At 42.9% G+C, this 24,973-nt stretch overlaps 1 protein-coding gene across 2 annotated transcripts in view; it reads right to left on the bottom strand.

Annotated features, from left to right (window-relative positions):
* Positions 1-24,973, bottom strand: part of lrp4 (low density lipoprotein receptor-related protein 4) — a 111,002-nt gene that overhangs the window by 4,418 nt on the left and 81,611 nt on the right. Inside the window, exons 7-37 of one of the 2 annotated variants that reach the window (XM_086294398.1) lie at positions 23,196-23,315; positions 22,905-23,030; positions 22,075-22,200; positions 21,293-21,427; positions 20,168-20,293; positions 19,456-19,686; positions 17,438-17,594; positions 16,636-16,853; positions 12,164-12,340; positions 10,824-10,949; positions 9,965-10,173; positions 9,562-9,643; positions 9,337-9,442; positions 9,052-9,253; positions 8,670-8,859; positions 6,243-6,374; positions 5,822-5,962; positions 5,632-5,718; positions 5,376-5,547; positions 5,109-5,271; positions 4,719-4,944; positions 4,223-4,526; positions 3,865-4,083; positions 3,510-3,644; positions 3,301-3,409; positions 2,813-3,005; positions 2,217-2,330; positions 1,540-1,651; positions 1,167-1,228; positions 347-434; positions 79-220 (exon numbers count right to left, since the gene is read on the bottom strand). In XM_086294398.1, the coding sequence (XP_086150524.1) occupies positions 79-220; positions 347-434; positions 1,167-1,228; positions 1,540-1,651; positions 2,217-2,330; positions 2,813-3,005; positions 3,301-3,409; positions 3,510-3,644; positions 3,865-4,083; positions 4,223-4,526; positions 4,719-4,944; positions 5,109-5,271; positions 5,376-5,547; positions 5,632-5,718; positions 5,822-5,962; positions 6,243-6,374; positions 8,670-8,859; positions 9,052-9,253; positions 9,337-9,442; positions 9,562-9,643; positions 9,965-10,173; positions 10,824-10,949; positions 12,164-12,340; positions 16,636-16,853; positions 17,438-17,594; positions 19,456-19,686; positions 20,168-20,293; positions 21,293-21,427; positions 22,075-22,200; positions 22,905-23,030; positions 23,196-23,315 (4,730 nt within the window). The remainder of the gene's footprint in view (positions 1-78; positions 221-346; positions 435-1,166; positions 1,229-1,539; positions 1,652-2,216; positions 2,331-2,812; positions 3,006-3,300; positions 3,410-3,509; positions 3,645-3,864; positions 4,084-4,222; positions 4,527-4,718; positions 4,945-5,108; positions 5,272-5,375; positions 5,548-5,631; positions 5,719-5,821; positions 5,963-6,242; positions 6,375-8,669; positions 8,860-9,051; positions 9,254-9,336; positions 9,443-9,561; positions 9,644-9,964; positions 10,174-10,823; positions 10,950-12,163; positions 12,341-16,635; positions 16,854-17,437; positions 17,595-19,455; positions 19,687-20,167; positions 20,294-21,292; positions 21,428-22,074; positions 22,201-22,904; positions 23,031-23,195; positions 23,316-24,973) is intronic. The other variant, XM_086294399.1, reaches the window with a different exon arrangement.

Raw genomic sequence — 24,973 nt, 5'->3', positions numbered from 1 at the left:
TATGCAAATACCATGGATTCATGTTAAATCCATTATGTGTCCTTTTCAACTTCTCACAGATTGCGGACCGTTCGTTACCTCTTTCTTATATCGAAGCTGGTTGTATATTGGAGGCTTCTGAGATGCCTCGATCTTGACCTCTTGTGTGGACGTCCGGTACGAGGGGTTACTGTAGGTCAGATTGCTCACTCCTGGGTCAGCAAACTTTGACTTTTTGTGTCTGTTGATCAAAAATAAGACAATAAGAGCAATTACAATTTAATTTAATTTACAGGTTTACCTATCCTCTGCGTCAAATGTAGGTAATTAAACATTCTTTTTAAGCAATGTTGTGCAGGACACTGACCTGTAAATGATCAAAGCGGCAATGAGGATCAGAATCGCCAGAATGGTCAGAACCCCACCGATAACATAGCTGACATGAAGTCCCTCTCCTACAACAGACAGGACACATTACAGGGGTGGTTAACAGGCTTTGCTTAAACTGATTTGCTACAAAGTTTTACACAAACATTGCAGGTCAGTCATTAACCCAGCTAACCCCATAATACCCAGTGAGAAACGAGCTTGAGATGGTTATTGAATATTATTTTAAGTCTTTCAGACATAACTGTATGTCTGCGATGTTTGTCTTGAGAAGTAATTTCATTTAGTAAAAATAGCCAACGCTTATCACTGAATAGCTTTAAAGCAAAAGTAGCTCTTTATTGCCGTTTTTTGTGTTCTTATATCTTACATTTTTATTCACCTTCACAGTCATAACTGGTCTTTGGTTGATGCGAATGATATATTATTTAAGTCCCACATTCAAACATTACTGATGTCCAACTCTGAGTAGGGGGAGAAACTATTAGCCTAGCTTAAGAGCTGTTTTAACATTAGCTAGCTGGCTGTTAACCAACAGCTACAACCGTCTTTGTCTACAAACACATTACATTTACATTTCTGTTCTGAGTCCTTAAACAATAATCTGTGTCAAGATCCTGTTCAGAGGTGTACTTTATACTAGTCGCACAGCTATGCTAGCAGCCTTTGTGAGCTGCCAGTCTTTGAACCAAGCTCAAGCGTAAACTCAACCTGGATGTACTGTATCTCGCAGAAAGAGTGATGCCTAGCTTTTCTCTTTTCCCTGTAGGCAGACTTTGTGAATGTCTCGGTGTACTGACCGTGAGGAGCTGTCACCACAGTGTTCATACACCCCTCTATGTTTAGGTTCTTGTCAGTGCAGCTGTAACGATAAGGAGGAAAATAAATATTAATTTACCATAGACTGCAACACAGAGGACTTCATATGATTTGTAACAACTTTGCTATATTTACAACTGTGTATTAACATTAAATCTTTCAGATTCTGTGGATTCTAAAAATGTGTAAGGCAGAAACAAGTACACAAAACAGATCCATTGTATTCCAAAGTTAAAATGCCAACATGGTAGATCGACAAGTCTACAACTGTGTTCATTAGTGGGACAATTTCATTTAGATCAAACACAGTTTGGATCTAGAATGTGAACCATTTAATGAACACAACAGACTTACTTGACCAGTGAGGGTCCTCTCTGTGGGATGTCTGTGGGAGCTTTAGGGATCTTGTTAGGGACAGGAGTGCTGCTGGGCCCTCTGGCAGGAGAGGTGGGGATGTAACCTGAAACTGATCAAAGCACGAGGAACAAGGGCCTGAGTGGCCATTTCTTGGTTTGTCATTTTAGTGTTCTTCCATCCATCCATCCATTCGCTTCCGCTTATCCTTTTCAGGGTTGCGGGGGGTGCTGGAGCCTATCCCAGCTGTCATAGGGCGAAAGGCGGGGTACACCCTGGACAGGTCGCCAGTCTGTCGCAGGGCTAACACACAGGGACAGACAACCATTCACACTCACATTCACTCCTAGTGACAATTTGGATTAATCAATTAACCTATCCCCACAAGCTGCATGTCTTTGGACGGTGGGAGGAAGCCGGAGTACCCGGAGAGAACCCACGCAAACACGGGGAGAACATGCAAACTCCACACAGAAAGACCCCGGCCTGATGGTGGAATTGAACTCAGGACCTTCTTGCTGTGCGGCAACAGTGCTAACCACCGTGCCACCGTGCTGCCCATTTTAGTGTTCTTCTGCTATATAAAACCTATTTGTGACTTTTTACCGTTTTCAGTTAAAAAGTTCAGTTAAAACTTTTTAACTGGTACAGGCTGATAAATTACAGAGAACACTTACTTGTGGAGCACGGTCGCCCGTCTGGTTCATCAGGGCAGGCGCATACAAAACTGTTGGTCTTGGCAAAGCAAAGGTGAGTGCAACCGCCGTTATTGATCCCACAGAGGTTAGTACCTAAAGGGAAGGAGAGGGGACGTTCACATTTATGTTCAGCTCAAACTAACTGAACATAATTGAAAATAATGAGCGTTTCCTCCGTTACTTTGGTCCATTTATCAGGTTAGAACTGAGAGCTTTTAGTTATGATGGCATCAAGTAACAGCACAGTGATGAAATTAAAATGCAATCCAACCCAATTACCAGAATCTGTGTCAAGTAAAATAATTTATCTGTTTTATCTGATTATACTAAACGGGCTGAAAGAAATCCATCAGCCTTATCAACAAGAATCAGATTTCTTGCCATGCTGGAGAAAGGGTTATCTTACTCGCACAAGCAAACCACGTGAACGTCATATTGACAGACCAATTATCTAGCACTGACAATATTTCATAAATCCACAGTAGCTTTGGCTCCTTCAGCAAAAGGTAATAAACAGAGACACCTTTGGCCTCTTCCCCGTCAGATGGAGTTGTCAGGAGAAAAAGCCTCCTTACCTGTCTGTCTGTTAGGAGATACCACTATAATGTCCATGAGGCCTTCCACGTTGGCCAGCACGGTTTCCTTGTTACGGCCAGTGTGTTTGTCCACCCGCTGGATGGACTTAGTCTGCCAGTCCGTCCAGTAGATCCAGCGGTCTTGCTGCGAGAGTCGGGAGAAAGGAGTTAGAGGGGAGGACACCGGCTTCGACTGGGGAAACGAGGGAGAAGAAGAGAGGGGGAGGAAAAATACACGGACAAGGAGAAGGGGGCGAGAGGAAGAAAGGGAAGGGGGGAAGAAGAAAAATGAGGGTCAGAGTGAAAGCGAAGTAGAAGAAATGGTTACGTCGAATGGGTTCAGTATGAGCTGAAAGATGGAGAGAATCACACGGTGAGCTCATGAGTGAAAGAGCGGGTGATTGGAGAAGGCAGCCAGGGAAGAAAAGGGTCAGCCTAGCATATGACAGCTGAGGGTGAAGAGGAGAGGGGGGGGGGGCTGGAGGTACCTGTGTGAGGGCGAATGGGTGGGACACCGGGCTGATGAGGACCTGACGCAGCTTCCCATTCAGGTCAGAACTCTCGATTCTGTCCAAGTGGGCATCTACCCAGAAGATCCTGCAGGATTCATTACCAGTTATTGCAGAATTCTTACACAATAATAAACTTTAAAGTCATTTACAGGACATACAGATATCTCAGTCATGCTTCAGCTAACCTTCGTGTGTCGTAGTCTAGTGTTAGGCCGTTGGGCCAACCCAGGTCTGTATTGATCAGAACCTTCCGGTCTGAGCCGTCCAGGTGAGATCGCTCAATCTTCGCGATGTGGCCCCAGTCAGTCCAGAACAGAAACCTGCAGAGGCGAGGTGAGCCTGATAAGCTCATGTCTTTCTATGGTACAAACAATTCTGCAACTATGTGATTCTTCAGTGTACAACAATAAAAACCTCGTGCTGACAGTCAGCCTGTTTGTCTGCCTATTTCAGTGCAGTCTATTTCTGACTTTAAGAGCTACGGAGACCAAACATAACCTTTTGTTTGTCAGTGAAGCCCAGTGCACTCCTCTCTCTTACCCTTTGCTTGGAAACACTGCAATAGCTCGGGGTTCATCCAAGCTGTTGTTGACTAGGACTTTGCGGCTAGTTCCATCCAGGCGGGCCACCTCAATGGTGTTGCGCCCGGTGTCGGTCCAGTACATGTTTCTGGCAACCCAGTCCACAGCGAGTCCATCTGTAGTCTTCAGGCCCTGGCTGATCACCGTCTCCATGCCACTGCCATCCAGGTTAGCGCGCCTGAAAAACAAGTTAATGTTGGACGTTGTATGATAAGGGGCTACTTCAACTTTATTGTGCACAACCAGTGGCACAGTGGCGAACTTTATTCAAAATGTGTGCTTTACAAAATTAATATCTCAAAAATTAGCATTTGCACCTTATAACATCCAGGGTGACATCGGTGTAGTAAAGTTTCCCATCAACGCTGTCATAGTCTAACGAGATGACGTTGTGCAGCTCGAGCACCGGGACGTGTATGTCAGTGTGGTCATTGGTGTCCAGAGAGATTCTGCGCACGCTCACGCGGTTGGAGAAGAGCAGGTATGTCTCCGGAGAATCGTCACATGACCTACCATCTCCCTTGAGCAGAATCCCAGTGGGACAGGCGCAGGAAGTGCCGTTGGGACGAGGAAGGCACAGGTGTGTGCAACCTCCGTTCCTTCTCCCGCACTTATTAAAGCCTTAAAAGGACACAGGGTGACGAATTAGTGCAAAGAGACAGGAGCGCACTTAAAACAGGAAGACGCACATGCACACTTTGTATGTTGACATTGTTCAATCACCATGTGAGTTGAGAAAAATTCAAAAAGTCAGAAGTCAAGGAATCATAAAGATCTTTAATGTGACCTCCACTTCCCGTCCTCCAGACTCACCGAGTGGCTTCTCCCTGTCTACAGCCTGGATGTCCATCAGGCCTGGCAGGTTGGCTCGCACTGTGATGGTGTTGGCCCCAGAGTTCTTGTCGGCTCGCTGGATGCTTCGGCTCTGCCAGTCGGTCCAGTAGATGTGGGACCCCAGCAGGGTTAAACCATACGGGTGTTGGACTGGAGTCACAAGGGTGCGGCGGTTCTGCCCATTGAGGTCAGACGCTTCAATGCGCTGCAGAGGACCAGTACCACATGTGGGATCACCACCATGACTTCATAACGTCTGACGCTTTCATGCTCAAAGCTTTTACATCTTAGAAAACAGCATTATTAGCTTTTAAATCTTTAACTGTGACTTGTATCCACTTTATTTTATTCTTGGAAGCATTTAATCACCTCAGTGTGTGCATCAGCCCACAGTAATTGAGAGCCAGCCATATCAATGGCCAGGCCATTAGGCCAGCCCAAGTTGTTATTGATGAGCACCACACGGTCTGAGCCATCCATCGCTGAGCGCTCCAGCTTAGCATGCTCTCCCCAGTCTGTCCAGTACATATATCTGGAGGACGGGAAGATAAAGAGAACACAGAAGATGAAGTAACATAGAACAACCAGAGATTTGCTTTAATTGACTATACAAGGCCGTCAAACTATCAGGCTCACCCCATCTCGTGGTAGAGGGCGATTGCTCGAGGGCTGTCAAGATTTTGCCAGACCAAAACCTTCCTCATGGAGCCGTCCAGGTTGGCTACCTCGATGCGGTTGGTTCCTGTATCCGTCCAGTAGATCTTCCTGCCAACAGCATCCACTGCTAAACCATCAGTCGTCATCAGCCCTACAGTGAGACAGTGAGAGATGAAGTCATGACACTCTGACGAGGCGGAGTCACAAGACTTTATACATGTAAGCCATCCTTCACCTGTAGATATGATGTCTTCGTGTGATATTCCATTGATGTTGGCTCTGCTGATTTTCTTCAGCGTACTGTCAGACCAGTAGACTTTTCCTGCATGAGGTGCCACACATGCAAACACATACACACAGCTGAGGACTTTATTCCTACATCGGTTATATTTATGAAACAAAAAAAATTAAGAAGACATACAAACCTTCTTTGGGGTCAACACCAATGGCAATAGTATTTTTCATGGTGCTATTGATGGCCAAAACCACATCAGCATAGTAGGGGATGTCCAGAGAAACCATCCTGATGTCAGTCCTACGTGCAAATATCAGGAAGCTGCTCATGCCTGCACACAAAAGGATCACATATCACAGCGTCTTCCTGTCGCAACACAAAAAGCGGCTGACATACTTTTATCTTCTCGGTCCTTTAAAAATTGATTTTCCTTATCGGATTTCCCTTTGAGATGGACATGTTGTTTAAAGCATTTGTTTCAGACAGAACACATTGTAAGATCTTAACACACGCTTGTACATGTTAAACTTTTAAACTGTGAAGTGTCGTTCTTTTTTTTGTTTTGTTTTTTACTAAATGTTACTGAGATGTAAACAGAGTTTGTTTTATACCAGGTGTGCAGGTCTTTCCATCCGTCTGCAGGTTGATGCCAGTGGGGCAGGCACAGCTGGAGGCTTTGGGAGCAGGCGCCAGGAGACAGAGGTGGCTGCAGCCTCCATTATTCACCGCACACGGGTTATGCACTACAGGTGGAGAGGCAAACAGACTCGGGTCACTTCCTGTCCTACTTTCTAAGTCAGCTTGAAAGCAATGAATGGGAGATGCATGAAAGAATTTGTGTGTGTGTGTGGGGGGGGGGGGGGGGGGGGGGGGGAGAGAGAGAGAGAGAGAGAGAAACCCACAACAACATTGGGGAAACAAACAGAAAAACCCTTCTAGCCACCCAACAGAGCCAAATACATCACCGAAATCAGACAGGCTTCACAGGCTCTGTTCTCTCAGCCAATGATCTGGGTTCAGTTTACCTGTAATTCCCTAGTGTCAGTAGATATATTGGATGTGAGCTCAGAGAAAAGCCAGCACACATCAGAGAGAAGAGCTTCCTTTGTGTAAGATACATATTTTTATTTGTATTTTTGCTGTGTACACACTGCAGCCTTTATACCTTTGTGCCTTTATAATGAAAAGATGTTTTACACTTGAAAAACGTGATGTGGCTTTTGACATCTGACTGGCTCGCCCTGCTTTGCACTTTGGCTGCTTTAGCTAACGCTAAAAGAACAAGGCTGGCTCACAAGTCGGCACCCTGCAGTCCCATTTGGCTTCCTACAAATTCCATCAATTAGCTAGAGCAGGGGCGTAGATTTGGCATGGACAGAAGGGACATGTCCCCACCAATATCCAGCGATTAGTAAATTGTCCCCACCAATAATTTGATCTGTTCGAGTAAAGAAAAACAAACCCGATAGAAAGAAAAAAACGATCTGTCACCGTCTCATTCACCCAGCGGTGCAGAAAGAGTTAAATTACATACTCTACTGGAGTCCTATATCATGTGACAAATATGGCCAATGTGATTGGCTGTGCTTTTCAGGGAGCTCTGTTTAGTTTTAGCAGCGGCAAGCCTGCGCTGCGAGGACCTGCAAGGAGGAGAGGAGGATGGCTGCAAAAAGAACCTGGATATAAGAAAGTATTTTTCAAAGAAACCTGTAAGTCACTTAAATTCAAGTTCACTCATAAAATGTGTCCGTCATAATAACGTTACAGGCTATGCTAGGCTTTGAATAACGTAGAGGCAGCTCTGCCATGTTGTAGCTCGGACAGAGGTGACGAGGCGAGGTCACAGGTGACTTACTGATGATTTGGTGCTATAGATTAACTAGTATTTATCATCATAACAATTGTTAGGCTGCTGATGTTAATTGATTCATTAGTGTATATTTGACAAAGAATCTGAATTGACATGTCTCACTTTTTATATGGCACGAATCAATGTGTTATTTTATCAGGTAGCAATATGTCCTAGTGCAGTCAGAGGGGAAGAGCCAGGGCCAAAGGTGACGCACATCAAGCACATAGTAATAATTTTAGTCTGAGGATAAAACGCATGTACTTAGGATGAAAGATACTTCAGTGATCTCAGAAGATTAAAAAGATGGCTAAGGTCAACAATGACTCAAATGAGATTAAACAATGCTGCTGTATGCCATTTCCACCAGGAGAGACTAGACAGTATAGATGTAAAACAAATAGGCCAGCAGTTTATCTCAGTTAACGAGAGGAGAAGGCATGTGTTCGGCTCCTTCACATAGTGGACACTGAGTTGTTGTGTGGGTCACCAGTAGTCCATGTCTGTTGCTGTAACAGTAGTCCATGTTTAGAATAAAAAATCCCAGCTCACTGATTTGATCGGGGCAATAGTGTGGCTAAAATGTTGCATAATTTTGCTGAGAGATCTGTTACTTTGTGGTAATCTTAGACGAGTAGCTTTATGGACAAAAACCACCAGGTCATTCAGTGTTCCCTTAGTGCTAATGTGTTAGAGATGTTGGTGTACTATAACTGAAGTAATGTTGTCCTTAAAGTCATATTCTTTTATTGTCATGACTGTATTTGAAGCTATTTTTATTTTTGTATGATACCTGATTTATATGGAATGTGGAAGTAAACTAAAGCCTAAAATACTTTAGTCAGTCATTTGTTTAATAGTAATTTAACATTATATAATTCACATATAAAACTATGAATTGTAATTTTAAATGGCTTAAAAGCATGTAGAATAGCATATGTAGGCAAATATATTTCTCCCTTTTTTTTTTATCAAGAAGCAAAGACAAAAAGGAAAAAAAAAAAAAAAAGAAACGGCAGGGTTTGGTGGTTGAATCATCCGTCCCCAGCAATGCCAAAACCAAATCTACGCCCTTGAGCTAGAGGTTTAACAGTATTCAACACTGTGGTTGTAAATATCTGTTTAAAGCTGCAAGTCCAATTCTCCTTCACACACACAAAACTCTATGCTTTAGTGGACAGACACACACCTGTCTCACGGTGTCGATGGAACATATGGATGTCCATTAGATTCTCTAGGTTTTCAGCCAGTGTGTGGCGCCCCAACCCGGTGAGCTTGTCAGCGCTTTGAATGCTCTTGGATTGCCAGTCTGTCCAGTACAGCTTGTCCTCATGTACAGTTAAGCCAAAGGGGTGAGGCAGCTGAGTCCCAATCAAAACCTGTGTGCAAAAACAACAGCAGAGGTCTGATGAGCTCTTTTAGAACATGTCTGAACAGGCATAATCACACACACACACACACACACACACACACACACACACACACACACACACACACACACACACACACAAACAAGACTTGACACATTTTCGTACTTCAAATGTTTTCTCAGAAAAAACCTAACACCTTACCTGTCTGTCAGAACCATCAAAGTTGCCATATTCAATAGTTTTCATGCCAGCATCGGCCCAGTACAGGCGTTTGGTCTCATAGTCAATGGCGAGCCCATTGGGCCACGTCAGATTGGATGAAATGATGACAATTCGGTTGGAGGCGTCCATTCCCGCACGCTCGATCTTTGGGTTGGCCCCCCAGTCAGTCCAGTACATGAAGCTGAGGAGAAAGAAGGAACAAGTTAGAACTCCATGTGTTGTCCAGGTTCACAAGCTGTTTCTGTTTAAATGTCATCATCTTACCCTCCGATCGGATCAACTACAATGTCCCGCGGTCGGTCCAGGTTCTCCCATATCAGGACAGTCCGCATGCTCCCATTGGCATTAGAAACCTCGATACGATCAGTACCTGACACCCAAAAACACGAGCAGGTTAAATTGAGGAGCACTCCCTGCTGAGCTGGTCAATGAAGAAAATGGATATAAAATGATATTTTATGTCAGAATACATGAAATGAGACTTTTTACCAGCATCAGTCCAGTAGAGCTTGTTGGTCACCCAGTCAATTGCTAAACCTGCTGGACTTTCCAGACTGGTTTCCACCACCACCTGTTTTAAAAAGAAAAAGAAAAAGATCAGCTCAGATCCATGCTGACAGTTACTGTTTACTGCTTTGATGGCAATATTTTCATGTCTGTTTTATGTTATTCTGTAGTAAACCTGCAGCAGTGAGTTATGAATGTGCTGAAGGCTCCTACATTCTACAGAGGATGACCAGCTGCTGCTCTTTCACCTCAGTCCCAGTAGATGGCAGTAATGTATAAACCTAAATCTGCTGCCGTCCTCCTCTGCTCCTTTTTTAAGTATGGGCCAGATGAGAAATGACGAGACTGCAGTACTGAGTTCAGTCAACCTCCAGGTATCACTGACCTCCTGCTTGGTGCCGTTCCACAGTGCTCTGTTGATGGAGTCGGTGGTGACGTCTGTCCAGTAGATGTAGCCGTCTTTGGAGTCCCAGTCCAGCGCCACGGCATTGCGCACGTCAGCCAGAGGAATGACATCATCGGACATGTCCTCTGTGTCGAAGCTGATTCGTCGGATGTCCGTCCTTCGGGCAAAAAGCAGGAACTTGTCAAGACCTGATTAAAGACCAAAGGTCTTCTGTCAGTCTTCTAGGTTCAACAGTGGGGTCAGCATTAAACACAGTAAAACAGCTCTACCACAAAGACATGTAACCACTGATTAATATCACAAATCACACCCTCTGCATTAACATAATTAAACAGAGTCATGAGAATACTTTTTATTCAATTTCAAGCAGCATGACTTTACAGTGGGGAAAAAAATGAAAACGCTGCATTTTAGCTCAAATTTTCTTCAGCTGCTCAACCATAACATGCACTTGAACTCACTTTAAATGTTCCCTAAATGAGATCTCACTTTACATGCAGTAGGTGTCTTATAATTGTCTGCACAGGCATTTTTCATCTGAAATTTTGATTCCTCTGACAGCCTACACCTTAATCGTGGGGCTGATCAGATTAACCATGTGTTACAGGATTATTTTCTCTTCATTAGTGTGAACACACGGTTCATTAGTCAAAACAGAAGACAGAGCTTTTTTTTTTTTGTTTTTAATTTAAGATTCCAAATTATTGGCTATTAAAAATGACTTTAGTATGAATAGATGCCGCTAAAAACTACTATAATATTAATATAATATTAATTATAATAATATAATATTAGCAGTATTTCTGTACTTTCCACAACAAACAGTGGAGGAACTCACCAGTGGCACAGCTGTAACTGTCCACCTTCTTGAAGCCGGTGGGACAAGCACAGGTGTACGTCTTGTTGCTGGGGAGACACAGGTGGCTGCAGCCTCCATTGTTGGTGCCACAGCGGTTCCTGCCACCTAGAGAAGAGACAGGCAGACACAACTCAGTATATCACATGTAAAGTGGTTCAAAAAATAAAAACCCCTCAAATCCACTTTCTCCTCAAACCCAGGGCAACAAAACAAATAGTCACACTTCCAAAAATGTCTGCCTCCTCTTTCATTAAAAGGTCACAGCGTGTGGGCTCTGTTCACTTAGGTTCTGAGTCGGCTTTTCTTTTGTTCTGATCAGACATGAACTCACATGACTTGACTAAATCTTGTCTAAAAGTGCCTGACCTCCCCCTGCCAGCACGGAGGCAGCTCACAGTTCATGTTAGTGTCGGGCTGCTGCAGTATTTTATCAGCACGTTAACAAAAACTTTCTCTTGGCTGGACGTCAAGTTCAACACGGTTTGTTAGCAAAGTCTTTGCTATCATGCTGATGAAAAACACACATCAACTGGCCGGTTCACGGCAGGGTCTTGACACTGGTGCAACAAATCATTCTATGGTGGGGTTCGCCACTGTGTGAGGCAAATTTTTCATTTCTGCCTGCAATGATATCCTCAGATAAGTCTCCCATTTCTGCCTTCAACTAGCTCATCTTCCTTCCTCTAATGCTGATATTGTGTTTGATGTTTTGTTGCTCACCATTTAGCACATCATCTACTGCTACAAGCTGCAAACTTGGATACTTTAAAAAGAGAGTCATTGCTCCCAGCCAGTCACTGGCAGATCTGAAATAATGGGAAGTAAACATATCCAAATATAATGAGATTAGACTAGACTCCTTCCTTTTGCTTTTAACTCAAGCTGAAGCTATGTACAAAAGAGCTAGCACAGCTTCCTGTTGCTGCTGTGTGTTACTGTCCGATCCATGAACCCAAAACTGCAGTAACAGTCTCAACTGAGAAAAACCTACACAGGTAAAATGCAACATAATCAATACAAGATCAATGCAATGTTTTCTGCTGTTTCACTGTGATGCTATTGGTTGTTCTGATTCAAGCTGCTGCTTTGTGACCTTGCAGAAAGTTGCAAACAGCTGTCAGCTGAAAAACTAATAATTCAGAGAGAAAAATGTGAAAAATAGTCTATTTAGTTTGTGTATCTGCAACCCATCCCTAGATAAGGCCTTTATTTAACCAGACAAAAACCTTATTGAGAACAAAAATATCATTTTCAAGTTTTGTACATATGTAACAAACATCAGTCTGAGTATCCAGCTGTTGACCCAGCCCGATACTGACCTGCAGGCTGCCTCTGTGGGTGCAGTGTGTGGATGTCCATGGGAAAGTGCAGCTTGTTGCGGATTATCTCTTGGTTCTTTCCTGTGAATTTGTTAGCGCTGTTGATGCTTTTGGTGTGCCAGTCAGTCCAGTAGAGGCTGTCCTCAAACACTGTGATGGCAAATGGGTGGGGAAGGCCTAAAGAGAGACAAGAACAGAGTTTAGCAAGGCGACAGTCCACAATGACATTTATGCAAACAAAAAAAAGGAGAGAAAAAAGAACCCCCCCAAACACAGAAGCTGAGTTTGTCACATTTATAATAAGCAAAGTAATGATTCAATGAAGTTTCAGTCCTAACACAAAGAATGGAAAGCGCACATGCTACATTTGGCCTGTTCCACTAACTCTCCAAACATCAGAGCTGTGGGCTTGGCTGATGTCATATCATCCCCATTTTAGAACTGCTTTCAATTACACTGCCTCAAACCACTCTGTAGTTGGTTAAGTTGTGGCAAGAGTGTCCAAAACCAGAGGCGCTTCGTAGGTTTTCCATACATAATGTGACTTTTCCATCCGGAAACTGAATGTAAGAGAACACGCTTAAACCGGATCAGACTGATGCAGACTAGTTTTGCTCATGTGTCCACAATAAAACTTTACTCACAGATTTTAAAGTGAAAATTGAACCAGGACAGGATATGTGTGAGATTTCTGAAGGAGAGATCGATGCCTGCTCGATGTCTAAATGCTCTTTAACATCTTTAACATTGTTTTTGTATTAACAGAAGTACTCTGGCAATAAGACAAAAAGCTTGCCTTTTTTTCTAACTAACCACTCAGATTCACTGCTTAAATGGAAGATTTTCCTTGAACATCTGCGGCTGAATATTTAAAAATCAAAGTTCAAGCATAGCTGTTTGACGAGGCTTCATCTCTTTGTTTGAGAAAAGCCTCTTCAAAGTTCGTCAAAGCAGAGAAAAGAACAAAGAGAAAATGCAAATGGGATAATCAGTCGTGTCATTTGTTGTTCCAGTCCTCCTTGATATTAATGTTTACACGTGAAAGCTAACTGCTTTTATTAAGGTTGGAAAAATTTGCTCCAAGGCTTTAATTCTGTGGCTATTTCTGTTCCTTACACGAATAGTTGATTTGTGGGGAACCTGTGCAGATATGTCTCCTGTGGGAACATCACACTAGGGTGACTCCTCCACACTTGTCCAAATCAATGTTCTTTTTCTTTCACCAGCCTTGATCTTCCTCCAGCACAGAAGCCGCAAAGCCCAGTCGGATGGGCACGCCGAACGGATGGAAAAAGTGCTTTCTGCTGCCACACAGAGCCGCAGTGGTGTGGCGAGTGTGCTGGCGCACAGCTTTTAAAAACAGCGTTGCTAGTTTAATGACAGTGTTGTACGGCACAGCAGAAATGTTAAGTGGTAAACGTCAAAAACTGGAGCGAGATCACAGCGATAATAAGCCACAAGGATCAGAGTATCTGGGTGCGTTTTGTGTGACTGTTCGATGAGGTTTATTCAAGAAAACTGAACAAAAGAAATGAAATAAAATAAAACAGCACCTCTACATTTGCCCTCGTCTCTTCTTTTCAAACAGGTCCAGGTGTGTGTGTGTGAAATGATAGTGGCTCAACGTGTTTTCTGATCTTATCTCAACATGAGGGAGACAATAGTACACCCAGTTCCCTCCTCTTAGTCACCAACATCTCAATGATTGTTTTGATATGATCAGCTCATTCCTTGTCATCTCTGCTCCTGCTCCTTTTTTGTTCTCCCCAGGACAGCTGCAGGAGCAGCTGCAGGAGGACAGGGCATCAAACATCCCACCAAGCCTTCACAGCTATGTCCTCTTTAACACACGTGGCACCTCATATTCCTCTCACAGCTTGCCTGAATAGGTCTCACTTCCTGTTATAGGTCACCAGCAACACAGCAAGGCCTCCGGCTGGACAGAACGCTGGTCCATAGTGTGATGGGAAGTTTCAGGGTTAGGTTTTTCCAAACAAACAAAAAAAGCTATAGTGATATTAGGAATACCACTTTAATGCATTTTATCTGTAAAGCTGAACCATATTATAGCAGAATCTGGTTTGTCTTGCTGAAACAAGTAGGGCCATTGGTTAAAAAGACATCACTTGGACAGCAACATATATTGCCATGTGCACTAATGCATATCAACACAGATGGATTACACAACAGTAGGAAATACATTTCCTTACAGTAGATGTCTTACTGAAAGTGCTGCAACTAAATTTAATGATACAATTCTTCCACTGTTATCGTCTTCAATACCATGTGTCAACACTGTAGAGCAGCTACCTGAAGGCCGATTATCTTGTTGTGTTATATCACAACTGTGTATGACTGTGGATACTGTGCCTCCACTGAAAAGAAAGCTTCATATCAGAAGTGCTCGACTTCCCGAGCCTGGTTCTGCCCGAGTTTTCTTCTTGACCGTTCCTTCCCATTGTCCCTAAGTGCTTGCTCATAGGTAACTGTTGGGGTTTTCTCTGCATTACTGTTGGGTCTTTACCTTACAATTTAAAGCACCCTGAAGTTACTGTAGTTGTGATATAGCGCTATAGATATTAAATTTAATTCATACCTGTGAACTAAAGTGCTGTCCACAGGGGCCATTATTTCATAGTTTAATTTAAGTCTACCTACATATACCCTATTGGGTATATTAAATGTCCAGTCTTCTGCCATACAGCATTGTGCATTTGTCGAGTCCAGACAAAAAATATAAACACTCCCCCACCAGCACACAAGTATGCAATACCCTATCTCTTCCTGTTCGCTACCTCGTGGTGTACAGGTGTGCAGACAGGATAGTGGTGATTACCGTGACAACCGCCTATGCTCCAATTCCAGTTACAGAGGAGCTGGCAGAAATCCAGATAGTGTACACACACACACACACACACACACACACACACACACACACACACAGAACTATAGGTTCAGAGAGATAAATGCTTGTTAACATTCCTTGACGTAGTGGCTCAGAATGTAACCATGCACACACTCAAAGACACACACAAATGTCCTATTTTGTCCTGTGTGTTGTCTGAGCAAACAGAGGCTGTGGAGGAAGGACAGGGCCAATTACAGCCTTTTATCCTGAGAGCACACATCATTAAGGAGAGCTCAAAGGGCTGATGGTGTGCACATACACACATATACACACACACTCATCAAACAGTCCCCCTGCCACTCTCTCTCTCTCTTTTCAAACTCTTAAACCCTCTTCATCATCACTGATTCCACACTTTTTAGTTCATCAGCGGAAAAAAAATCCCCAAATTGAAAGTGACTGTCAGCTGAGACCTGCACTCATCCTGATTCAACTTGTGTTGTGTAATCGCTGCAAATTGCCTAACCTTTATATTAAAAAAACCCAGCAAATTTTGAATCTCATGTCCTATAAAACTGTGACTGTCCAAATGCTTGCGGACTTTAGAGTCCCACCCATAAATCTAATAAGCTGGTGTGTGTGTGTGCATGTGTGTGTGCATGTGAGTGAGTGAGTGAGTGAGTGAGTGAGTGAGTGAGTGAGTGAGTGAGAGAGAGAGAGAGAGAGAGAGAGAGAGAGAGAGAGAGAACCCTGCCTGCTTACACTGCAAGAGCTCCACTTTTAGTGTGCATATGCACTTCTCAGTTGGAACCAAGAACATAAACAGAGCCACACATTTGGCTTTACGTCGTCATTTATAGATTGTGTGTGTGTGTGTGTGTGTCTACACTTCAGCGGTAACCACATGTGTTCTTTAATGGAAATATGTTTTTGATTAACGCCACATGGCATAATGGAGTAATGAGGCATCAGCGTGCTACATCCGACATCCATCCCTTTGTTTACCGCATGTGTGTTTCTTAGCGTGAGTGTGATAATTAATGAAAATTGAGAATGAGAGCCTGAATTCCAGCCAGACCTCTGCGCACCACATACAGCATCTCTTCTGTTTCTCCAGCCTCTCTCAGAGCTTTTAATAAAAAAGAAGAAAAAAGAATCCTTCAGCAGCTTGTGAGGTCATATGAATTATGAGCAGTATGTGAGTCATTCCAGTTTGAAGAACTCCTTTAAAGACTTGTGCATTATCGATCCTATTCACTCTGGTGGCAAAAATGAAAACTTTTTGAATCTGTTGAAGCTTGAATCTACTGTTGAGCTTCTGGTCCAAACATAATTTGTGTGTTTTTCACTTCACATGTACTTACACTTGGCAGTTATGTTGTCTTAACTGCTGAAATTAGTCACTCGAAAGTGCTTAAATGTAAAACGTTGCCATCCTTAAACCTGGTCACTTACAGAGGAAGAAGAACCAGCCACAGCAGGAATAAACAGGTAAGGAGCTGAAAGCAAGGCTGCTCAAGAGGCCCATCATTTTTGGGTAAAGCTTTTGACTTTGCAGCCCCACTCTTTAGGCAACTAAGCTAGCTCCAGCAAACGTGTGTAACAGTCAAGACTAGGAGTGTACCTTGGCTGATGACGGCCTTGCGGTTGCGTCCGTCCAGGTCAGCTCTCTCAATGACATGGTGCTTGGCATCCACCCAGTACATGCGGCGGCCAGCGTAGTCTATGGTGAGGCCGTTGGGCCAGAACAGGTGTGTGTCTGCTATGACACGGCGGTTTGAGCCGTCCATGTTGGAGTACTCGATGCGAGGTGTGTTACCCCAGTCGGTCCAGTAGATCTTACTGAAAAGAAAAATGGGGCAATCACGCTCAGTTTGTTTGTTCACAGCGGCAGACTAGATGGGTGTAAATTAGCTGATAGTCATGGTGTCCATTAAAGACAAGAGGCAAGCAGACGGCTGTCAGGATTCTAGACACAACAGATGCCTGATTTAACAAGAAAAGTCTCCTCTGTCCTCATCATTCATGTCCTCCCCATCAGCATTCATCTGTTCTGTCCGGGCTCAGAGGGAGGATACACTCTTTTTTAAAATATAATTTTCAATTATCCCATGCAAATGAGCAACCTAATAAGCTGAATGAGTTTTCTAGCTTTATATTTCTCTGGGGGTTCATCCAAAACTCTCTCTTGCCACTGCAGCTCATGAAAGCTAGGAAGAAAACACACTTAGCTGCTGCCCCTTTCATGAAAGACTTGTTCCACACAGATGCTTGCCTGTGGGTATGGCTGTGCCGCCAAACGTTAATCCCTGCTCTGCTGCTACACTACAACTGGGACACATCCAGAGGGGATATGTATATATGAGTGTGTGTACATCTGTGGTGAATTATAGACTGCATGTGCGTGCGTGTGTTTGGACTCGTACCCCTCTATGGGGTGCAGTGCAATGGCTCTGGGCTTCTCCATGTTCTGCCAGATCAGTACTTTGCGGTGTGTCCCATCCAGGTTTGCCACCTCAATACGGGACGTCCCAGAGTCTGTCCAGTATAACTTGTCATGGATCCAGTCTATGGCCAGTCCACCTTTAAAAGGAGAGAAGAACATTCTGAGTTTGGTTTAAGTATGAACCAATATTTTGTTACTAATGTTACAAGTAGACACAAGCAATGCATACTCTTTAGCTTTTTCAATTTGCTTTGTCTGATAATTATTTGTGTAGCTGTTAGTTCTTATTTTTGAAAGTGTTCTGCTGGTAGAACATCTATCATCTTGCTAATAGTTAATCTAATAAACCTTCATCACCTATTATAATGTCTCTTTTTATAAATCTCAAAAAAAAAAAAATCCAGTGAACAAAGTCAAAGTTGTGGATTTACTGGGATCAAGGTGCAGAACTATTTCTTGATGAGTGGGTTGAAGGACCTCTGTTGGACTGAAGCCAAATGGTGTGAAAAATAATAATAACAATAATAATAATGGATTGCATTTATATAGCGCTTTTTGAGACCCTCAAAGCGCTTTACAATTCCACTATTCATTCACTCTCACATTCACACACTGGTGGAGGCAGCTACAGTTGTAGCCACAGCTGCCCTGGGGCAGACAGACAGAAGCGAGGCTGCCATATCGCGCCATCGGCCCCTCTGGCCATCACCAGCAGGCGGTAGTTGAAGGGTCTTGCCCAAGGACATAACGACCGAGACTGTCCGAGCCGGGACTCGAACCGGCAAACTTCCAATTACAAGACAAACTGCCAACTCTTGAGCCAATTTGCATATCATACCAGTCGCGGCAGATGGACGGCCGGAGGTTTCTTCCTGTTAAAAGGGATTTTTTCCTTCCCAATGTTACCAAAGTGCTTACTCATAGGGGGTCATATGATTGTTGTTTTTTTCTCTTTATGTATTACTACCTTACACCTTGAGCACCTTGAGGCAAGTGTTGCTGTGATTTGGCGCAGTATAAATAAAACTGAATTTAATTGAATTGCTGTGTAAATAAACTGAATTCATAACAATTAAAAACTAATATAGATGTGGACTTTTTAAGCCAATTAAACAAAACTATTAGGCAAATTACTCCTTTCCATGTTTTTTTTTTTTCTTTCTCTAAAACCGACTCATACAACCTGTTCAGACATCATCTGCCTCTCAGGTTCAAACGCTTTAGCTAGCAAGACATTGTGGTGTCACTAGTGCAGCTTTAAAACCAGCTAAATCAATGTCATGATGTAGCAAAAAAATCAAAACAAAATCAAGAAAGGATGTAGCAGCAGATTTGCCTTTGTAGCCTGACTGTAATCACAGCTAACCTCTGGTACAGCGAGAATCACGATACTACTGTATCAGTAGAAAGAATAAATCATGATTATGAAATAAAAACTGCATAACTGATACTACTAGGACAAGTTAAATACATAAGATACAGTGTGTTAGCTGGTGAGTTGTAAGCCTGTCAGGCTAGCCTTTTCTCTGTTTTAAGCGATTATGGTAGGCTAAGCTAAATCTAATATGACTCTAGCTACATGCACAACACGTGTGCTAGATGATGATCCTTTTAACTTTAAAGAAAGCAAATAATGTTTTTTTAGAAAATTTAGTGGTGAAAGAGATTAAATATGACAGAATAAGACAAAATGTAACGAACACAAATATGTATACAAAAAACACAGATTGAAATAGAAAAGGAGGGTCAGGGTTAGAAATAAAGGAACCAGAGAGAAACTATAAATTAAAAAGACAAGAAGAAAGCACCAAAGACTTTCAAGTTTCACCAGTATTGATGTTATGTTGCTTAACTCATTTATGAATAAGGTGATGAATGAAGTAGAGTGGGGCAGAGTATAGTTGGACAGAAAGCAGCAGAGTCCAATAAATTGGAAACATGATAAATGAGTCTGTTGTCCTACATCTGAACCTGCATCCCATTAGCTGTTGTACCCACCTGGGCTCTCCAGACCGGTGGAGACGACCTCCTCCACATTGGAGCCGTTGAGGTTAGCTTTCATGATGCGGTCCAGAGTCACATCTGACCAGAAGACTAGTTCAAGACTATGATGGAAGTCCAGAGCGATGGCGTTTTCCAGGTTGTTGAGCAGCAAGGTGTACTCGGAGCGATGTGGCAAAACCTGACGGATATCGATGCGGTTGGCAAACAGCAGCACTGGCTCGGGACCTAAAGGGAGGAAGAAAGAGGGACGTGAATGGAGTTGACGTGTGTTAAAGTGAAAAGGAGAAGCAAAGGTTAGCAGGTTAAAATTGGCAAGTAACTACACACAAGAGAGATAAAGAAAATTCAGTTAGGACAAAAGGTCACTTTAAATGAGACAAAGCATTAATCTGACTGGATATAAAGGTCTGGGTTGCAGCAGCTGTGTGACAGACATGTCTGACCTGCATTTAACTCTGGACCGCAGCAGATTGATGTGCTGCTGCACCAGGTCTGCCCTCTACCTATGCAGCATATCTAAATTGAGTCCAGACCCTCCGAATGAGGTGACCTCAATGCAAGTCCAAGACCCGGCAACAGAGCAGCGGATATAGTTACTGCTGAAACACGTACAAACACTATGCAACTGTACTTTTATTAGAAGTCAAACCACGACAGCTCTCTGCGGTCACATGTCAGGGATGAAACACAGTCCAGTCATTCGTACCCAGAGCTTTGCAGCTGCGCTTGTCAGGTCGGAGCTCGTAGCCCTGAACACACCAGCACTGGAAGCCCCCCTCTGTGTTGGTACAGCCCTGACTGCAGTAGCCTTCTTCAGCACACTCATCCACATCTGGAACAGACCACAGAGACAGAAGAAGGGAGGGGAGGGACATATAGATGTTGGTGTCTTATCTCCCACAGTATTAACAATGTCACACATTGTGCAGAAAGGGAAAATTCATTGATGCTTTTGGAGCATATGTACATCATTTTAGTTTTCAAGCCTTTATCTAAATCAGTTTCACAACATGCATGCACACTAACTGTTGGAAGCTGGAAAAAATACATCGAGTAGATTTGAATGTATCTTCATGATTTGGAAGTTCTGGCAAATAAAATGTTTAGCTAGTGGCAGAAATCCAAGATTATAAGAAGACCAAACAGTCATCAATAACTTTCCAGCCCAAAGAGAAAATTCTTGTGAAATTCCAGCGAAATTTCTTCATACTTTTGGAAAACAACCCTGCTAACAAATTGCAAAACTGACTGACTGGACTAATGAACTTCAATCCCTGGCCGTATTTAGGAAGTTAAAGGCAGGACAAGTAGAGCAAAGTTGTAGTTTTTATAGGTTTGCTTAATTCACTCAGTCAGGATCTGTATTCTACTTTCAGTTTTGGGTTGGTTGCTTATTTGTTGATTCGTTTTCCCCAGACACCTCTAATTCAGTTGATAGCTTGGAGTCTCTCTGTACAATTTAATCATCTATGCTTGGCAAAAGAAAAGGCTTAGCTTAACCAAATTATATGACTGGTTTAGTTCCTAATGTGTAAATTATATTACCAATTTCCAAAAGACCATCTTCAGGCTATAAAAGAAGTGCACGTTGAATGAGTGGAGTGAGGGAGTAGAGTTGTAGCAAACTGAGAACAATTCTTAAAGCACTGTCACATGTAGGAAGTCAGTGAAGCTATCAGATGTTTAACACAAAGTAGCAACTGGCCAATTGTCAAACTCTGCAGAGGTCATGAATATTAACACTTGCTACAACCTGCTCACTCACTTTCACTCTGCTGTCTCTCTCTCCAACACACACACACACACACGCAAGCAAGCAAGCCAGTGTTACCCTGGCAGGTTTTGCCGTCGTCCATCAGTCGGTATCCAGTGTGACAGGTGCACTGGACCAGTCCTCTCACCATCTGACACTTCTGGGAGCAGCCTCCGTTATTCTGGTTACAGTTGCCCTCGTTGGAGCGTGGCCCTGCGCACAACACAGAAACATTACAGGAACATAAACACAGCATCCTAGCTCAGTATAAATACAGCCGCACACTATAAAAAGTGTCTGACTCATCTACTGTTGGGCCTTAAAATATTTTAGACACACAAGCAGCTAGGCCCGTGGATGGCGATGGCAATCAGGCTGGCCCAGGTCAACATATACAGTATAAACTGCTGTTAAAATTTATGTGAGCATTTATTATACACCCTCAGCTGTTCCAATGGTTTCTGTTGACAGCGTCATCTCACCGAGTCAGCATTAGGACTACATTTTACCTTGATGAAATCGGTATTTGTATTTATAATGGCAGACCAATAAATGTAAAAAGTAAAGAGAAGACACAGAAACATCCTTCAAACATGTTACCAGTGTTCCATAATTTATTGTAACAATAAAATAAGATCATTTCTACAATTTAATATTATCTTAGTAAGGACTCATATATAACTTCACATAACAAATGTTAGGTAAATCTGTTTATCATTCTTGTGTCTAAAGAAAAAAAACTATCGACTGATGCACTGGATACCAAATGTCGTCATTGCTATCTGCCTTTAAACTCTTTAAACTATTATGTAATCGTCATATTGGTGTCCAGATGCCGATGTCACCATTCTTACACTTACGGCAGTCATGGTGTGGGTGTTCATCAGTCCCGTCACCACAATCATTGACCTCATTGCAAACCTTCCGCAGGCCTATACAACGGCCATTCCCACACTGGAACTGATCAGGGGCACATGGAGGACTGTCTGTGAGGAGATACAACACAGATCTGATAAGTGAAACACTTTTCTACGCCATATTTATCCAAGTAGTTCTCCCTTAAATATCTAAATAGTATGTGCTATGGTTGTGACAGTCAGTTGCCTGCCATGTCTTTAATTCCCTGTTGTGGTTTAAGTCCCATGTATGTACGTATTTAATGTTGTGTGTGCGTGTGTACCCTATGTAACATGCAAGCATGAACAACAGGTGACTGTGCATGGACTATGATGCACATAAGCAGGTTTAAAAATGACACAATGGATTTGAATAGATCATTAAATATGAATAAAATGGTGTGATGAGCAATAAAAGAAACATTTCAGGTATTCACAGGTTTCCTGCAAAGCTGAACTTCTTTATCGCCATGCTTCCTTTTATTGGTGGATAGTATCTAAAAACAGAATAAAAAGTTTCCATCTAGCTTTTTCCCCCTCGCTGCCTGTTCACTGTTATTTTAATCACAATACACAGGCCTGTCTCTGCGGTTCGTCTTTCCACAGCACAGTGAAGGAACAGACCAAAAAAGAAAAAAAAAAAATCTGAACTTTTTTCCTTTTTTTAAAATGCAACTGTGTTTCCCAACAGAGAAGTTTCTCAGCAGAGGGCTGTTCAGAGCTGTTGTCATGGTTACTGTTGAAGCTTGTACTATTTTTAGCGGCTGAAAACAAGATAACAACCAGAGCCTTACCAGTTTTCTCACAGCCCTCTTCATCGCTGCGATCCGAGCAGTCGTCCTCGCCATCGCATCTCCATGACAACCGGACACAGCGTCCAGTTCCACAGCGGAACTGGTCGGCCGTGCACATGGACGTGGCTGCAGGAGACGCACATAAACATACATATTACTCTTATAGTTTTAGATCAGTCATTAGGACTTCAGTCATTATGGGTGAATGCTTTTTTGAAATAATGACGGAAAAAGAAGAAATGATTAATTTTTAACTGATTTGTTCATTAATTCTGGACACCGGCTACTCACTGCAGTTCTTCTCATCTGAACGGTCGTCACAGTCGTGCTCGCCATCGCACCTCCATGCAGCATTGATGCACATCCCGCTGCTGCACATGAATTCCACTGATCTGCATGGCTGATGTGAAGCTAAATAAACACACATATATATAACTGATTTAGCCTGGAGTTATATATAAATCTAAAAAATATATAAAAATATACACAAACTGTGCAGGTTACAGGTCCACTTCCTTGCTATAGCAAACATGAAAAGGAGGCTCGTTTTTAATGGTATGACAGTCTTTGAACATCCCTGTATTATAACCACTGGTAAGTCCAGCTGTTTAATTTCTTATTAAATAATCACCTTTTTGAGTCATGCCTTTTGTGTGAGACTTGCATGTTTTAATTTGATGAGGGCCAAGAAACATGTAAGATGCTGTCTCAACATGTGGGATAAAGTTCTAAAAATCCTGCATAGTGACGACACAAAGTGAGACTAGCGACAGCGGATAGGTCACCTTAGCTGTCAGCGGAGTTCTTTTTTTGCGTATTTGTACTTTACTTGCACGCCACAAATGCTCAGTAGCGCCTCAAGGTGGTGCTTTTCTTCATTCCTGCTGTATTCAGCTACAGTCATACAAAGACACTGATGGAAATTTGTTCTGCCACAAATGCAGTGCCACGCAGAACTGACATGGTACAAATGCTGTCAAGTACTGCATAACAAAGCACTAGTTCACTGTCAGAGCACCTTCTCTGGCTAAAGTAGCCCTCTTATTGTTTCTCCATACTTCCGAGAGGTCGTTCTGCAACCACAACTCTGCAAATATATCAGCAATCACAGGTTCATCGACAGATAATGACACATACTAACAAGCATTGTGGTGTGTTCAGGTTAACCAAATTTCAATCCCATTACCTTTTAGTCTATTCAGATCAGGTCTCTTTTGGTACCCTTTTGTTTATTTTGGAAAAGTAAGTCATCTACAAGTTTGCACCATGTCTGATCCCACTTATGCACCTTTGAAGAGTGAAAGTTTTGTCACAAGATCACAGAATAAACATTTTTACTCTATCTTCTCTGAGCGCATTCCACATACCTAAACATATATTACTTTTCCCACATATAGTAATTAGATCTGCTTACTTAAGCTGCTGCATGATCATCTCTAAGCGGAGATCATAAATGTCCCACCTTTAAATCACCCACCATCATCGCTACATGTGATCAGATCAAAGTGAAGCTCAAACTGGCAGCAGATGACGACGGAGGTGGATGAGAAGATTAAAGCTGAATCAGACATAAGCATCTTAAACCCTTCATCCGTGTGTGAGCATGTGTGTATTTCTTCGACGCGTTTCCTCATGACAGGACGAGTCGGCTCCCATCGAAGCTACAGCAGGCATGTGAGTCAAGACAGTTTCTAGCAACGCTGTGCAGGCCTGTCAGCTGGGCAAGAAACGATCAAAACAGCAGGTGGCTTTCCCACAAGAGAGAAGCTGAGAGAGAGAGACTTATTGGCCAAGGGAATTAGCGTGGGACACCAACTAACACACCGACACCCGCGCACACACCCAAATGATTCATCCCCCCTTTTCTTGTCTATCTCTTATTCTCTCCCTCGCGCACACATGCACACAAAAACAGCAACTGAGCTCTTTCATCTGCTCAGCCACGCAGCCCAAAGCGGCATCAGTGGTAACGAGGCTTGCAAGTGTGATCTCTTTTGGGTGTGTGTGTGTGTGTATTCACATAAGGGGGAGAGAGGGAGTGAGAGAGAGTGTCGACTTCTCTAACAAAG

The sequence above is a fragment of the Aulonocara sp. 'chitande type north' Nkhata Bay genome, linkage group LG1 (assembly GCF_057382095.1).
Source record: "Aulonocara sp. 'chitande type north' Nkhata Bay isolate Kocher_YH1m ecotype deep benthic linkage group LG1, A_spYH_male_GT1.1, whole genome shotgun sequence".
NCBI classification, from domain to species: Eukaryota; Metazoa; Chordata; class Actinopteri; order Cichliformes; family Cichlidae; genus Aulonocara; species Aulonocara sp. 'chitande type north' Nkhata Bay.
Note: the sequence above shows the minus strand (reverse complement) of the source record. Positions and strands in the feature narration are given on the sequence as shown.